Raw genomic sequence first — 16,771 nt, 5'->3', positions numbered from 1 at the left:
GAAACGGGGGACCAATCGATAGGTGGAGCAGTCAGAACACACAACATTTATCAGTTAAGTTCACTGTCTTATATGGTTGTTGTTCATGGCACCCCAAAACAATTATGATAGTAAAATCAAAGATCAATGATCACAGATCACCATGACAAATATGATAAAAAAAAAAAGTCTGAAATATTGTAAGAAATACCAAAATGTGACAGAGACATGAAGTGAGCAAATACTGTTGGAAAAATGGTGCTGATAGACTTGCTCGATGCTGGGTTGCCACAAACCTTCAACTTGTTAAAAATCACAACATCTGTGAAGCACAATAAAACAAGGCACACCTGTACCTACATAGAGAAAATAAGTATCTTAAACTATATTTATTATACATCCATAGTTAAACATGTTCTAAGACCAAACAGGGGTGCAAAACTCAAATTTCATTTAGTACGCTTACTGTTAATAGTAATATTGGTATTATTTAGAAATAATATGTGTGAGAGTGTGTGGATGTGTGTATGAAATATAGCAAGATCAAGAATTCCATGAATACTGTTAGAAACCAAGATTTTCAGTGTATGAGAAAAACAAATATAAAACGAAAATTAAGTTATATGTAGTTTTACAGAATTAGAAAGTATGAACTCATGATTTATTGTTCTTTTTCATAACACATACTTCTTAGCTCATACTTACTTGAAAAACCTAAGAAGCAATGACAACCCAGTAACAATGAGCAACTCTAAACCCCAGACTGTGGTCCCTAAACACCATGTGCCACTAAAAGGAACCAGAGAGGAGGCAGAAAAATGCACAAGATGAACATTTAATATCTTGTTGGCCAGAGAGCAAGGAAGAACTCAAAGATGAATGGAAGTGAAATGAAGTCACAGAAGCCACAGGAAAGTGGTCCAGGGAGCAGACAATAACAATCTGAGTATCAAAAGGACTACAATTAACTGAAACAGACTGAATATATAAAACTCCTGGCTTACAGTGTTACTGTACAATCCTTTCAACTTTTTATATGCTTGAAATTTTTAATAAAATGTTGAGAGCAGGAGACATTGACTTTGAAATGAGAGTTCAAAAAGGGATATAGGAAGAAAGGAAAATAAAGCTAAAACAAAAACATATAATTCACAAGGCACCAACTCCTTACACCAATGAAAAGCAATTGAAGGGCAAAAGTGAGCATTCTTTTCTTACATTTTCTGACTGTATCACATCTCAGAGTGACCAAATAGTCCTAGTTGATGAGCTCAAGCTGACAGTGGTGAAAGAGGACTGATCGAATTAGAAAAATCACCATTTTCTGATATGTAAAAAAAATTCGGGCAGCAAATATTGGAGGTCAAAAGTCATATTAAAAAAGAAAAAAAAAAAAACACTTTTAAACTAGGAAGATACTTGAAGACCCCACGCTCTGAGTTCCCCATTGCAGTAGTCCCCCTCCATTACAATCAGCTCTTTTCTCCCTCTTGCAACAATTCTTTTGCATAAAATTTCCCCCTTACCTAAATCCTGATTTGTTTTTCTTTTGACATACTTAAGAATAAACATGACCTATGCAGAAACTTGTAAGTTTTTAAGCCGGAATCAGATTTTCCTCTAGCATGTATCTTACAGGTCACCTAATTTCTGCATGAGACATGGCTTGTTTGCCACAGGAAGCCCTCTAGAAGGATCTGAGCAAATATCTAGTTTCATCCTTTTCATTTTGGTAGATGAGAAGAGAGGGACTAGGCATGTGGGTTTCAAAATAAGATGACTTTGGTAAATGACTTTGTATTCAATGGTTCCTTAATAATCGAAAAAGGCAGAGTTTGAGAGAATCAAACTTTCATATAGTAAAACTACTATATGAAAGGTGGATGGGAAAGAATGCAATAGAAGCCATTATCTGAACTCATTAACTGGCCTAAGCTCATTAAGAGTAAGACCTCACATGACATGTGCCGCATGAGAGGATGCAGCATGAAAGATATAGACCTACCCATTAAGCATTCCTTTTTAAAAACTTGAACCTTAAATAAACTGAGTCTTTGTAAGCCCCTTCTAGTTTTCAGAAAATACGAAGGACTGAGAAGTGAGTTACGTGATGCCTTGAGGAGGGAAACAGATGAATATAGCACGTGGACATTCTACATAAAAACTGGCCCCATTTTTCACCAAGTCAATGACTAGAGGAATTATGTGGGATGGGAGGAGGGGCGTGGAGGCTTTCTTGACTAAAAGAGACATAAGAGACACCAATCAAGTGGATTAGAACAACAGATTTATGAAGGATTCTTGAAGCCTGCAGGAAGCTTAAGTATGCAGTGAGTACCAGTAATAGCAAAGAATGCCAATTAACTCTATTAGTTCGGCAATACCATTACAGTGAGGTCAGAATGACCATATATTTACTAAAATATAGGGGTGAAATATATTTCTAGGATTTGCTTTAAAGTACGTCAGGAGCGGGTAAAAAGGAGCTCAGATAAAGGTTAGCAAACCTTGGTCCCAACGCAACTTGGGTAAAGGTCTTGATGCACCTTGGGTGATGGTCCTAAGGCAACTGTGTAATGAATCTGGAGGATTTCATTATTCTGTCCTCTCTACTTTGGTGTATGTTCTTAAATATTTATAAAAGAATTTAAAACCCCTTAAAAAAAAGGGGGGGGCATAATCCTGGATCACTGACCACCCATGAGGAATATCCTGGAAAATCAGAAGTGAAAGCAGAGTAAAAAAAAAAAAAATGGACAGAGAATTTCATACTCTGAATTTCCTTTTAAAACCAAGATCACACCCAGCCCCAGGCAACGCAGATCTATACGATTCTAATGTATGTCAGGAAAGACCGAAAAACAGCAAGTGTGAAAGGAGCTCTCAGGAACGCCTGGAAGCCAGCATGACACACCCAGACCAGAAAAAAACAGCAGGAAAAGGCACACTCCTGACACCACAGCAAGTCAGAATGATTCTCTCACACTCTGCCTTTCTCGATTATTAATCATTGAATACAAAGTCATTTACCAAAGTCATCTTATTTTGAAACCCACATGCCTAGTCCCTCTCTTATCTACCAAAATGAAAAGGATGAAACTAGATATTTGCTCAGATCCTTCTAAAGGGCTTCCTGTGGCAAACAAGCCATGTCCCATGCAGAAATTAGGTGACCTGTACGATAATATGCTAGAGGAACGTCTGATTTCGGCTTAAAAACTTACAAGTTTCTGTATAGGTCATGTTTATTCTTAAGTATGTCAAAAGAAAAATCAGGATTTAGGTAAGGGGAAATTTTATGCAAAAGAATTGTTGCAAGAGGGAGGAAAAGGGCTAATTGTAATGGAGGGGGACTACTGCAATGGGGAACTCAGAGCATGGGGTCTTCGAGTATCTTCCTGGTTTAAAAGTTGTTTTTTGTTTTGTTTTTTTTTAAAATATGACTTTTGACCTCCAAATTTACTAAGGCTAAAACCTGGGCTCAAGAATTGCCTGCTTTTTAAATAACTATAAGCAACATCCTAATGGAAGAACATCTTCAGTGGGTTTAATTACTGAAGCATAAGCAGAACTGCTTTACTTAAAACAGTAAGCCTGGTGATAGAAACTCCCTAGTAGAAAAAAATTAGCATGGCACCCCTCAGCAATTTCCAAGTGTAAGTTACACATGGAAAATTCCAGCCAATGTTGTTCTAAGGAAATCCCAAGCAACTGAAAATAAGTGTGACACCTCACATGAGTGACCTCAGACTATACACTCAGAAAAGGCTCCACCTTTCCTCTTGCCTCCTTTCCTTGAAGTGCACAGTGAGTTCTGTTCTTGAAAAATATCTGGCTGGTACTTCCTTTGCTGCCCTGGCACAAAGTTCACCAAGACATTAATCTAATCCACGCTGGGACATGTCCTTCCATAATAAAATTTGCTCTCCACAGACGAGGCAAACAGTGATGATGTGGAATACAAAAAACTAAAACTCCAGCCATGGTCAAGGGCAGAGATAAGAGATGACAGCACATCAGAAAGAACACTCAAAACATTTTGTAAGAACTTGCACCTGGGCCACCAGTGAGGTACCCCTGACGCAAGATGTGGCCCTGGCAAGTCACTAAGCAACCTGCACCTTGCTTCTTCCCTCTCTGATACCAATAATTATCCCTGCTAATACACTGTTGAGAGGATCAAATGAGGAAGTAAAGTATTTTTTAAACTGGAAAGCATAACTTCTGTGATTCTCAGTTTCTTAAAACATATGCCATCTTCTGATTAGCAAAAATACCAGCGCTTTCTTTAATGATCCTTGAAATTTCACAATCATGTTTTTCTATTTGCTTAACCTAAAACATTAAGTTTTTTTTCAAACTACACATATACACGCTCCCAAGATACAGATTTGCATCTGCCCAGCCAGTGGGCATCTATCTCCCCTTAGTGGGCTTGAAACTCTCTGCATCTGCTGGTAGAAGCCAGTATCACAGTGTCATCACTCACACCACCACTTGTCTTCTTTTTCTGTTTTCCCGCTCTTATTTCACTCAAGACCATGGGATAGACCTTGCAAGGAACATGAGGACTTTGCACTTAGGCTGCCATAAACAGGATCACAAAACTACTCGGCACTCTGGAGTGTAAACTCAGGTCTGTAAAAACATGAATGCTATTAAAAGATGATCCATACAAAGGTTTAATTGTTTCTCATAAAGCTTCTGTGATCTTGGCCCTGTTCTTGGCAGGACACCACCCTGGTTCCCTCTGAGCATAGCAATCAAGTCTTTTTTTAGTAACCAGAAAAGACAATCTACACCATATATGAATTAATCGATATTAAAAGGTCAAATTATTGCATAATCAATTCAACTCCTGGAACGATCTAGGCAGATAATCCAGAGTCTTGCTTGGGCTTTTCTATTTCCTAAAAACCAGGCAAAGACAACAGCTAACTCAATGTTTAGAGCCATGGTAAAGAATAAAACTGTGTGCATGAATAACACAGCAGTAGCATCAAGAACCACCTACCAACAGGAACATGAAATAATAAATCAGTAACTCACAGCCTGGTGTGGCCTGGACTTCTCAACTGTAGGACAAAGCACAGGCTGAGACCATCAGACAGAGAAACCCTGACAAAATCTCATTCTTCCAGGGCCCCAAAGAGCTCTTTACAGCTTAGGTGTCAAGTCAGTCAAAAGCTGACCCACCTGCAGGCTGGAGCCCTGGGCCTCTAATCCCCACCTGGTTTCTCCCTCTTCTGACCATGATTAGAAATTATCTCCTGGGATTCAACTCTCCTGGTTCCATACACTATGTCCTTGGTTTCTACTTGTGCACCAATCATCATAGATCTGATTTCGAAAAGAAAGCAGACATGCAATAGATTACTATTTGGCCTTATAAGGAATGAAACTGACACATACTGCAATGTGGATAAACCTTTAGGATATTATGCTGAGTGAAATAGCCAGAGACCAAAGGACAAATACTGTGTTGACTCCCCTTACATGAGGTCCCTAGAGTAGTCAGACTCATAGAGGAAGTAGAATGGTGGTTTCCGAAGCTGGAGGAGGGGCAATAGGGAGTCTCAGAGTTTCAGCTTGAGAAGATGAAAAAAGTCCTGGAGATGGATCATGTGTGAATGTAGTTAATGCCACTGAACTGAACACTTAAAAATGGTTAAGATGGTAAATTTTATGTTATGTGAATTTTACCACAATAAAAATTTTTTTTAGAAAAGAAAGCAAGACCCCTGTTTTACAAGTCTTTCTACTGCTCAATGATCCTGGTAGCTGAGTACAGAGCTTCAGACCCAGGCCACTGCCCACCCCTGGAATACCCCACGCTGCTTCTCCAAAAGGGCTCAAGTTGTCATTGTGATCCCACACACCACCTCCCCTCCTCCTATACAGAAGTCCGGCCCTTATTGTCCACACACTTCACTGCTCATTTGCTCACCTGCTCCTTATTGAACCCCAGGCTCTTTCCTGGGCACTGGAGGGTCAGTGGTGAACATGACTATGAGGCAACTTATTTTCAGGAGGGAGACAAGCCCCCCCAAAAACCAAAAAACAAACAAACAAACAAAAAAAACAAAACAGGAAATGATAGGAGTGATAAGTACCGGAGAGACTCGGGTGCCAGAACAGAGAAAACAATCGGCAGGGTGTGAGGGGTGGCCTGTCTGAGGTGGGGACGTCTGGGTCCTGACCTGAATGACAGGGCACATTCCTCTGTCCACCCTCTCACATGTACTCATAGATAATCTCTCGATATCTGTTGGCCACCGAGGCCATGTTTATAAAGCCTTGGGAGTCTTTGGTCCACGTAAGTTAAACAAATAATAGCAACTTTTCTCTTGTCTGCTTCCAACCAGTCATTCACAGATCTCTGTTTCCAAATAATAATATTGTTTACCCATGACATTATCTACCCATCTCTTCCACTTCTGCTTATAAAGAAACTGGGAAAAACGTTCTCAAGCCTCTATGTCTCCCCATACTGTTGTGCGAGCAGCCAAAACCCAATGAAGATATAAATCGTTCTTGCAGGCCACTCTTCCTGTCCCTGCCCACGTCTTGGTGCCACCCAGGCCCTTTCTACTGTTCTTGTTTGTGCTCTATCTGAGACCTGAAATCCTGAGCAGGAATCCTTTCTCAATGCTCAAGACACAATAAAATATTAAATATGGTGAGTCAATAACACACTGTAAGAAGCCCGAGTACTCCCCAAATAGGCCTAAGTATCTAAATCAATACTATAAGCCCCAGAAACAAATACCCTCACCATTTTCTCTTCCTTAACCCAAGAAAAACTGCACTGAAGAGTACAATTGCTTATTTGGGGGACATTCTCTGGCCAATATGACAAAAGAAAGTGAAGCATCTATAGACCTGCCATGGTTCAGGTCCAAGGCAAATGTCTAGCCAAGTGGAAATTAAAGGTAGTAGATCTTGGTTCAACAGAAAGAATGGTTTAGGAGTGAAATCTGCTCAGGATGACTACTCTGGTGGGGTGTGGGGAGCCAGTGTAAGCCGCTACAGCTGTGATGGCAGGCGATTTGAAGAGAGATATATATGCCATTCCAAATATATACCCTTTGATGCAGCAATTCTTTATCATGTGCTTTTCGTGAGTCCTGTCCTGTCTCGCTTTCCTAATCCTTGCTCCACCTGTACTTGCCATTGCTAGGTTGCTATCTGTATTCCTCATGGCCCTGGAAAGCCAGATGGAAGGAGACCACCCCGCCTCTTCACACCCAACACCAAACACATGTCTGGTGCGTGGCAAGCATCAAACGCTTCAAATAAATCGACTGCGGGGATTGTGAGTGTCCTGGAATCTTTAAGTATAACACCCATTTAAGTTTTTAAAACCCTTTTAAAAATCAGAAAGAGTGAATGAGTAAATTAGGCTACAACTATAAGGCTGAATGCTGTGTAGCTATTATATTGTATCGCTGTAGTTTCAAGGTCCTCCCAGGGCCCAACTGGCTACTGTCAGCATCAAGCATAAAACAGTTCAGGAACTGAGCAGAGTTCCTACCCTGCCAACTCCCCAGAAGCCAGTCTAGTGAGAAAAAAATCCAAATATCCCCATCAAAAGCCTCAAATTCAGAGCGAAACCAAGTCGTTTTGCCTGGGCAAAGAGAGAGGAGAGAAACAGGGGAGAAAAAGGAACAGGGCTCTGCCATCATATCCCATGCCCAGCAGCACACCAGTCCTCTCTGCTGTCCCCAAAATGCAAGTTAAAAAGTCACACTCACTATGTTAGTGCAAATAACATAGCGCTGGTCTGAGGTAACTATGTCTGAGCATGAACAAGATGAGGAGAAACACACCTAAGCAAGATACTGGACAGCACAGAAGAACAAATGAGAATGAGGTGTTCAAAAGAGAGATTCTGTCCTAGAAGAAAATGGAACACTCAGAGAAGCAAAGGAAATTCTCACGAAGGATTCATGCTCCCACAATAAAAACGTGAATAAAACAAGAGCTCAGAGATGAGATGGTGAAATAATAGAGGTGAGAGGGAGATTGGAAACCTCAGGAAATGAATAGAGGATCAAAACAAACAAAAAATCGGTAAATAAGTTCAAAGCAGCAAAGTATGGAATACATTGGAATTTTTTACTTAGAGGAAAGAGTTACGAACAGCATGGAGAGTGCAGTTGAAAAAGGCAGATAATCAGACAGAAATGAAAAGCAAACAAACCACAGCTGTCCAACATAAAGTGTTCTTGATGTGGAAAATGCAATAAATAGAACATAAATGCACTTTTAAAAATACATATACAGAATATGAAAATTTCCTAAAACGATTCATCAATCTGCATGTGGAGAGAGCACATCAAGTTCAAGAAAAATTTAACACAATGTGCTCAAGGCAGTAACAAATTGTAACCATGTTACTAAACTTCAACAATAAAGACAGTTATATGCACAAAAATCACATCACTCAAAAGGGGAAGGGGGATCAAATCGGCCTGAGATTTTTCCCACTGCCACATTAAATACTGAAAGATCCCAGAGCAATAGCCACCAAGCTCTAGAGTATGGCCATGGACTATCGTACTCAGCCAAGGTGTCATTCAAGTCCAAGAGCAAGGGACAAACATGTGCAAATGTGAGTCACTTTGGAGGGAAGAAAACAGGAATGTAGTCAATTAAAAGATGAGCCAAAATAAAAGATTCTACATTGGGAAAGTCATACCTGAGTAGAAGCATTAAATTAATCTAAATAGAGAACAGAGCCAAACAATGATGGAAAGCAAAGTTACAAAACAGGAATTACAATGTAAAATTAATAATGAAACTTTTTAAAGAGATTAGAGAAGTAGGGTAAGAATAAGAACGCTTGTTTCCCTGTCCTTGAGGATGAGAAATCAATAAACATCAGAATTGAAACACTGTTTTAAAAAGACACAATTCTAACCTTGTAATGCTTTCAAAAATTGCTTCCCTTAACCTTAAGTGAACCTTTTAGAAAATAAGCTCTCTTTTGTTAAAGAAACATTTGCAGTTTAGTTTCACTACAGCTTCTTTTCCTATTGAAATCAAGTAAAAACTGAATACTTTTATTAGAAAACAGCAGTCAAAAAAGTCGTATTTTTATATTTCTATCCTTCATAACTATCCTTGTACCTGTCTAAATGAATTATAAAGTCATCCAGGATGATGTGAGCCCAGTGTGACTAGAGGTCACCTGGGGTGGCTAGGATGTGGGACCAAAGATAATTTCTTCTTTGCACCTTTCAATGTTAATTAATGTCTTTATTTTGAGCATGCACCGTTTTTATCATTTTATGCAAATACAAGCTGGTTCATCTTAATTTATAAAAACAAAACGGGCTGGGAAAAAAAAACATGCCAAGATGTTAACAGCAGTTAGTATTGGATGGTTGATACGGATGACAATTTTCTTCTTTGTACTCTTATATTTTTCCTAGGGGAAAAACAAAACAAAACAAAACAACGTTGTTAAAGAATGAGAGGTGATTTTGAAAGTCTATGTATGGTAGCTTGTAAACTGTTAAGAGAAAAGGCAAAACCAAAAAACTATGTGTATTAGAAGAGTGATTCGTCCTGGATAAAGGATTATAGGTAACCTTTTTCCTTCTCTTACCTATTTTTTAATTTCTAAAGGTAAATGGTGAACATTTATTACTTGTGTAATTAAAAAGTCACCTCTTGGTTTTGGTTTTTAATACAAGAGACTTCTCAGAATGTAAGGGCTGCCAGCCCCAGAGATGCCTGAGTGGTGAGAGGAAAACTGGCTGGTGCCTGCAGGAGGGGCTGAGCCTCAGGTGGACAGAATGAGAAGGTGATCCCTGAATTCCCATAGGGCACAGCAGCCCAGTGATTCTCTTGGTGCATATGTGGAACAGGAGATGAAGGCTGTCCCACATCAGACACAGCCTCTAACATTTCCCCCATTACAATAGGTATGCACACCCAAGAACATGTTTGTTGTGTCAGACACAAGATTAAGAAAATGTAAGGCTTGGACAGTATGTTTGGCTCAATACATACTCAGGATACAGCAGCATGAGACAACACACCACTCAAAAGCCTGTCAAGCTCCAGCTAAGTTGTCTACACTTATTGCCATTATATGCTTTTGACGGTTAAAGAACAGCTCAGAAAAGCAGATGAGGTTCTAAAAGGAGTTACCTTCAAGCTCCACCAGCATGCAGGTACGCAGTGTGCTCAGACATTAAGGTTTGGAAATTCCAACTGAAACAAAACTCACCCGTGGCTATGGCCCAGTAAACGTCTGATCCACTCAGTAACTCACCACATGCTATGGGAGAATAAACCTGGGACCCGGGAACTTGGAGCAGAATTCGAAATGGAGCCACCCGTGCATTGGAGTCCAGCACCGCATCCAGAGCGCCTACCAGGCGACCTTCAAAAGAGAAAGAAAGCGTATGTCTGAGCACAGGGACTGACCTGGCCAAGCAGCCCAACTGTAGCACTACTCCCTGTACAAGGGCAGTGAGGTGTCTGGACGCCACACTGCTGCTGGCCGGTTCTTCCACACATACCCCCGCCCCTCCGCCCCCCAACCACACCCCATAAAAGCCGAGCTCCATGGGGCCCAGGGCTCTGGCTGCCTTGTATTCCTTTCCCAGCATTTGGAACAGAGTCTGGCACTTCTAGGCACTCAGCAGATTTGCAGAACCAGTGAAGAAATGAACAAGGGGCCTGGACAAGCCACTTAACATAGCTAATTGTTAGCATTCCTCAGGGTCTCGATAGGAGAGGCACAGATCTGGAGTCAGAATGTCTGACTTGAATCTCTGCTCCACCACTTTCAAGCTGTGTGACCTTGGGCAACTTACTTAACCTCTCTGTGCTCCGATTCCCTTATTTGTAAAATGGAATGATCACAGTATACCTACCTCATTGGCTAACTGAGAATTAAATGAGTGAATGTATTCAGCATTCAAAGTGCTTAGATTACTACCTGGCCGTAAAAAGTACTATGTAAGCATGGCCCATCATTGTTATTTTGTCATCATCTCAAAGGTGGAAGAAGACCTGTCTACCAGAAGGGCACTGTGGGAAGCCAATAAGAAAACACATTGAAGTCCTTCACAGACCACATGCAATGATAAGCGTAACCGCTTATCATTTTAAGGAAGGCATCATGATTCAACAGCAGACTAAAAATAAATAAAATGCAGCATTGGTTCTTCCATAATCTTCCACTGCCTGGGAACCAAGACGGCTGAGAGGATTAAGCTTCTCACTTTACATATAATTGCTCCGCAATAAATAAGCCCTAAGTTATGGCCACAAGTCTCCTGAGCAACTAATATACATACTTTTGTTTTTAACAACCTCAAACATTAAGTTGAATCATTAGAGAATAAGCTACTGATTAATACCCTAAATCCCCAAATACTGTAGTTATGTTTCATAAAAGCTTGGACATCCTCCTATATAACCACAGTACAACCACCAATGTCAAAAAATTAAGATAAATTCCTACCCTCGAATCCTCAGATCCCATTCAAATGTTACAAAATATCCCAGTGATGTCTTTTTGCTACAATGGATCCAGTTCGGAATCACATATTGCATTTAGTTGTCATGTCTCTTTGGTCCATCTGAGTATATAGACATTTCTCAATCTTTGACTTCCATGATGCTTTTAAAAATTACAGGCCAATGTTTCTGTAGAATGTCTCCCAGTTTGTATTTGTCTGCTATTCCAGCACAATTAGATCATAATTTAATTCAGGTTATCTCTGGCAAAAATCACAGAAGTGATGTTGCATCCTTTTCATCACACCCCACCAGGTGGCAAATGATGTTGATTTTGTCCTATTACTGGTAAAGTTCCCTTTGCTCACTTGATTAAGACAGTGTTTAAAAAGCTGCACTGTGAGGTTAGCCCTTTTTCCCTTTGTAAGTAACAAGTATTCTGAAGAGAGATACTTTGAAACTGTAGATTTCCCATTCCTCAAATTTTCAATTTATTCAATTATTTATGCAAGTATGGTTTCACATTTTCCTATTTTATTTAATGGGTTATAATCCACTATAATTATTTTGATGCTCAAACTGTCTCAGATTTGGGCCAGTGGAAGCCCCTTTAAGCTGGCTTCTGTGTCCTTTTGACATATCTCCATCATTTTGTACTTTCAGGAACAATAAAATAATCAAAGTTCATCTTGTACTTTTCTTGTTCCAGCCTTGGAATCAGCCATTTCTCCAAGGAGTCCAGGTAGGCTCATTGCTAACAAGGTACTCTCCAAGAACTTCTCAGTGGACAGAGCTGGGGACAATATGTCTGTCTGCATATATGTATGCATATGTATGCGTAAACATATTTATACACACATTTGTTGACATGTTACCTATTTTTCTTTTTATATACATCTATCTGTACAAAAACTGAGTTAACATCCAATTGCGATCTAGTACTTTCAATCGCGATACAATACCAGTGTTTGTTCTAGTTTCTTTCCATATTTTCGACTCCTTTCTCCAACACGGAGAAATTCTAACTTCCATCATCCTTAATATATTCACTTATCAATGTACCTGCTGCTACCACCATTCCCTCCCTGGCAGATGTCCTCCTCATGCTATCTAAGCTTCGACTGCCCAAATACCCCATGTACCACAACAACCTTGATCTGTCCCACTCATTGATTTTAGGGGAAGAAGGAAGAAAGGGTACATGGGTTTTTATAGCAATTATTCCTTAGGTGGCTCAGTTTTTGCCTCCTTACTGGTTTGCTCCTAAATTACAGATAACAGAGGGTCTGAAAGCTGACTGCTGGATAAAGGGTCTACTACTTTACTATGGAATCTGAGCAGCAGCTTAGCAGCAGTTGTGGTTAAAAACATGGGTGGGGGGGCAAGAGTAAGGTTAAAGATGCATTTGTATCAGACTGATAAAACATGTTTGTCTATCAAAGATTGGGGGTGGGAGAGATGAGGGAAGCTGATGGGAATTAGAAAGGGGCTATAAAACCCCCACCCATCCCACACACATACACTTGGCACTGCCACAAAAATTAAGAGATCTGTGATAGAATCCATATCTAGTTTGGTAAAAAGAAAAATCCAAGCAACAAAAGAAGGCAGTAGAGCAGCCACAACACAGTCTTTTTGATTGAAAAGAGTAGAGATATTTTGATTGGAAAGAGTAGAGACCCAGGAGCTTTTGCAATGATAAGGATGTTTTATGCCAACACATCTGAGCAATCCAACCCCTTCAACTGGTGGGAAGGTCGGGAGGGCAGCAATTAAAAAGCAACAAGGGGACTTCTGGTTTCAGCTCTAACACAAAGGGGCTTGGGAGTTGTCCACTCTCATCCTAACAAGAAAAAGCTGAGCAAATTGAAAATCAATGACTTGTCTTAGACCCATCAGAGAACTGAGGTCACAGGTCAAAACATAACCCTAAAATCTGGAGAAACTGGAGAGTCCATAGTCACAGCTGAGACTGGCCTACTTGGAACGGAAGCCACTGGAGCCAGTAGGAACTGGTAGGAACACTTAAACGGTGCTAGGAGCTGCGTGTGGACTAGCATGAGTGGGAAACTCCTGACAACAAGAGCCTTGGGGGCCCCCAAAATTGCACAGGTCTATCCCTAGGAACCACACTGGGTTCTCATTATGAAAAGCCAACGAAGATCCCCTAGTGGCGTCATCACCATGCAATATGCTCAGAGCATTCTCTATAACAAGGGCCCACTCCCTAAGGGAAAGACTTCCCAGAGCCTAGCCTAGCTGCGGGAAGGATGTTTCTCAGACTCCAAGCCCCTCTAGCCTCCTAAGGAGGTGGGGTTGGGGGCAGCTAAGAAACATTGTGAAGGGCACAGCCCAGAGACACAGGCCCATTACAGACTGAGATTCACTGACCACAGGACGCTTCCCCTCCCCTACGCTTTACCACTGTGGCTACAGGCTCCAGAGTAATGGCTGTGGATGACAGCTGAAAGGGCTGCCAGACTCCCTCTGAGAAAATGCTCTTTAAAAAACCCAAAGACAAATGGGGGACCAAGACAAGGGCACCTGAGGAATCTAAAACCTCTGGCCCCACAGCAAATATTAAACACAGCCCAAGTCATAGTCAGAACAGCATAAAACTCACACTAAAGAACCATTTCTTCATTTCTTACTACCTGATGCATCATGTCTGGCTTTCAATAAAGAAACAAAAACTGAAAGATGAGAAATAACGCAGTCTGAAGAGACAAAGCAAGCATTAAATGAGTCTCATACATGGCACAGATCCTAGAATTATCAGACAAAAAATTTCAAATAACTATGATTAGTAGGTTAAGGGGTCCAATGAAAAAGGTAGGCAATATGTAAGAACAGACAGGTAATGCAAGCGGAGAGATGAAAACTCTAAGAATTAATTAATCTAAAAGATAAATGTTTAAAATAGTAAAAATGCATTGAGTGATTACTGCATACAAAGAAGTGAACTGGATGATAGCAAAGGCAGGATGAGAGGGAGAACCTGAAAATAAGATACCTTGCTTCATGAGAAGCAGTGTAACGTTATTTGAAGGTGGACTTAAGGTTAGTTTAAAATGTATATTGCAAATTCTAGGGCAACTACTACAAACAAATTTTTTAAGAAGCATAACTGTTATCCTAAGAGTAAAGAAAAATGTAATAAAATATCCAATTAAAACCACAGAAGGCAGAAAAAGAGTTAAAACCCAAACACAATAACTAGAAAACATATGGTAGATATTAATCCAACTATATCAATAATCACTTTAAATGTAAATGGTCTAAATACACTGACTAAAAGACAGATTTCAGAATGGATGGGAAAAAAAGCCCAGTTATACGCTGTCCACAAGAAACCCACTTTATTAAGACTCAGGTTAAAAGTAAAGGGTGGCGGGGGTGGGGAGGGGAGTTTAAGAAATAAAGATATGCCATGCTAACACTAATGAAAAGAAAGCCAGACTAACTATATTAATTTCAGACAGAATAGACTTCAGAAGAGGAAAAAAATATCAGTAATGAAGAGGAGCATTAAATAATAAAGGGGTGAATTCTTCAAGATGACATAACTGCCCTTAACATCTGTGAATCTAATAACAGGGCAACAAGATGCAGGTACTAAAAACTGATAGAACTGTAAGGAGAAATAGACTATTATAGTTGGGGATTTCAATGCCTATCTTTCAGGAATCGATAGATTAAGCAGGCAGAAAATCAATAAAGATAGAGTTGACCTAAAAAGTACTATCAATCGACTGGATCTAAATGGCATGTATAGAACATTCTATCCAATCAATGTAATGCACCACATCAACAGGCTTAAGAAAAAAATCGTGTAATCATATCAATTCATGCAGAGAAAGCATTTGATAAAATCCAACATCCATACATGATTTTAAAAAATTCAGCAAACTAGGAATCAAAAACTTTAGTCTGATAAAGAACATCTACAAAAACCCTATAAAAAACATCAGTTAACAGACCTAGATGTAAAATGCAAAACCATAAAGCTCATAGAAGAAATTACAGGAGAAATTTCTTGGTGATTTGGGTTTGGTGATTACTTTTTAGAGACAACACCAAAAACATGATCCATAAAAAAAAAAAAAAATCAAAAATGATGTTAGACTATTAACATTAAAAGTTTTTGCTCTACAAAAGTATTAGCAAACACATATCTGATAAAGAATAAGTATCCAAAATATACAAAGAATTCTTAAAACTCAACAATAACAAACAGCCCAACTAAAAATAGGCAATAGATATGAACAGAAACCTCACAACAGAAGATATACAGTTGACAAATAAGCATATGAAAAGTTACTTAATATTTTTTCACTAGGGAATTACGAATTAAAACAAGATACTATTATCTACTTGTTAGAATAAAAAAAAAATGAGAACACCAACTGCTGGTGAGGATGTGGCACAACTGGAATTCATTCAATGCTGATGGGAATGCAAAGTGGTACAGCCACTTTGGTAGCTTGGTAGTTTCTTGTAAAGCTAAAAATAGTCTTTTTATACCATTCAGCAATTACACTCCTAGTTATTTGCCCAACTGACTTGAAAACTTCTGTCTACACAAAAACCTGCATGCAAAAGTTTATAGAAGCTTTATTTGTAACTGCTCCAAACTGGAAGCAACCAAGATGCCCCTAAACAGGTAAATGGAGTAGTATTCAGTGATAAAAGAAAAAGATATCGAGGAACCTTAAATGCAATTGCTAAGTCAAAGAATCCAATCTGAAAGGCTACATGTGATGTGATTCCAATTATTCTGGAAAAAGGAAAAGAGAAAACTACAACAAGGGTAGAAAGATTAGTGGCTGCTGAGAGGAAGGGGTTGAATTAGTCAAAATAGGGTAATTTTAGGGTGGCGAAACTATTCTGTATGATACTGTAATTGTGGGTATATGATTTGTCAAAATCCACAGAAGCTTTCAGCACAGAGTAAACCTTAATGTTTGCAAATTTAAAAAATCATTTAGCAGGTCAGGGGATCCCCAACTGAATGCAGAATGTGACCAAAAAACCTCACTGTGTTACAAATGTATGAAACGAGTAAATGAAGAGGGTGAGAGAAAAGGGTGTTGATCTCAGTAACTCTGGAAATGAACAGAGTCCATAGGAAGAAAGGCCAAAGAGATGTACATGATGACGATAGTCCTGCAGGTATGGGTTACCAACTCCGATGCTGCTACACGTGGATATAGAAATAAACAATCAAGAGAAAAGATGGTGGAGGGTGAGAGCAAGGTTTTTAGTGGGCATGGGAGTTTGCAGATGGCAAAGGAACAAGAATAGTCCGTAC

At 39.6% G+C, this 16,771-nt stretch overlaps 1 protein-coding gene across 7 annotated transcripts in view; it reads right to left on the bottom strand.

Annotated features, from left to right (window-relative positions):
• Nucleotides 1-16,771, bottom strand: part of TBC1D8 (TBC1 domain family member 8) — a 96,777-nt gene that overhangs the window by 45,775 nt on the left and 34,231 nt on the right. For 3 of the 7 annotated variants that reach the window (XM_039867079.1, XM_039867085.1, XM_039867081.1), the window contains exon 2: nt 10,220-10,375. The exons of 1 other annotated variant lie outside the window; for it this stretch is intronic. In XM_039867079.1, the coding sequence (XP_039723013.1) occupies nt 10,220-10,375 (156 nt within the window). The remainder of the gene's footprint in view (nt 1-10,219; nt 10,376-16,771) is intronic. 3 more of the 7 variants (XM_039867080.1, XM_039867086.1, XM_039867082.1) reach the window with 1 other exon arrangement.

This window comes from Pteropus medius, unplaced genomic scaffold (assembly GCF_902729225.1).
Source record: "Pteropus medius unplaced genomic scaffold, Ma_sr-lr_union100, whole genome shotgun sequence".
Taxonomy (NCBI): Eukaryota; Metazoa; Chordata; class Mammalia; order Chiroptera; family Pteropodidae; genus Pteropus; species Pteropus medius.
Note: the sequence above shows the minus strand (reverse complement) of the source record. Positions and strands in the feature narration are given on the sequence as shown.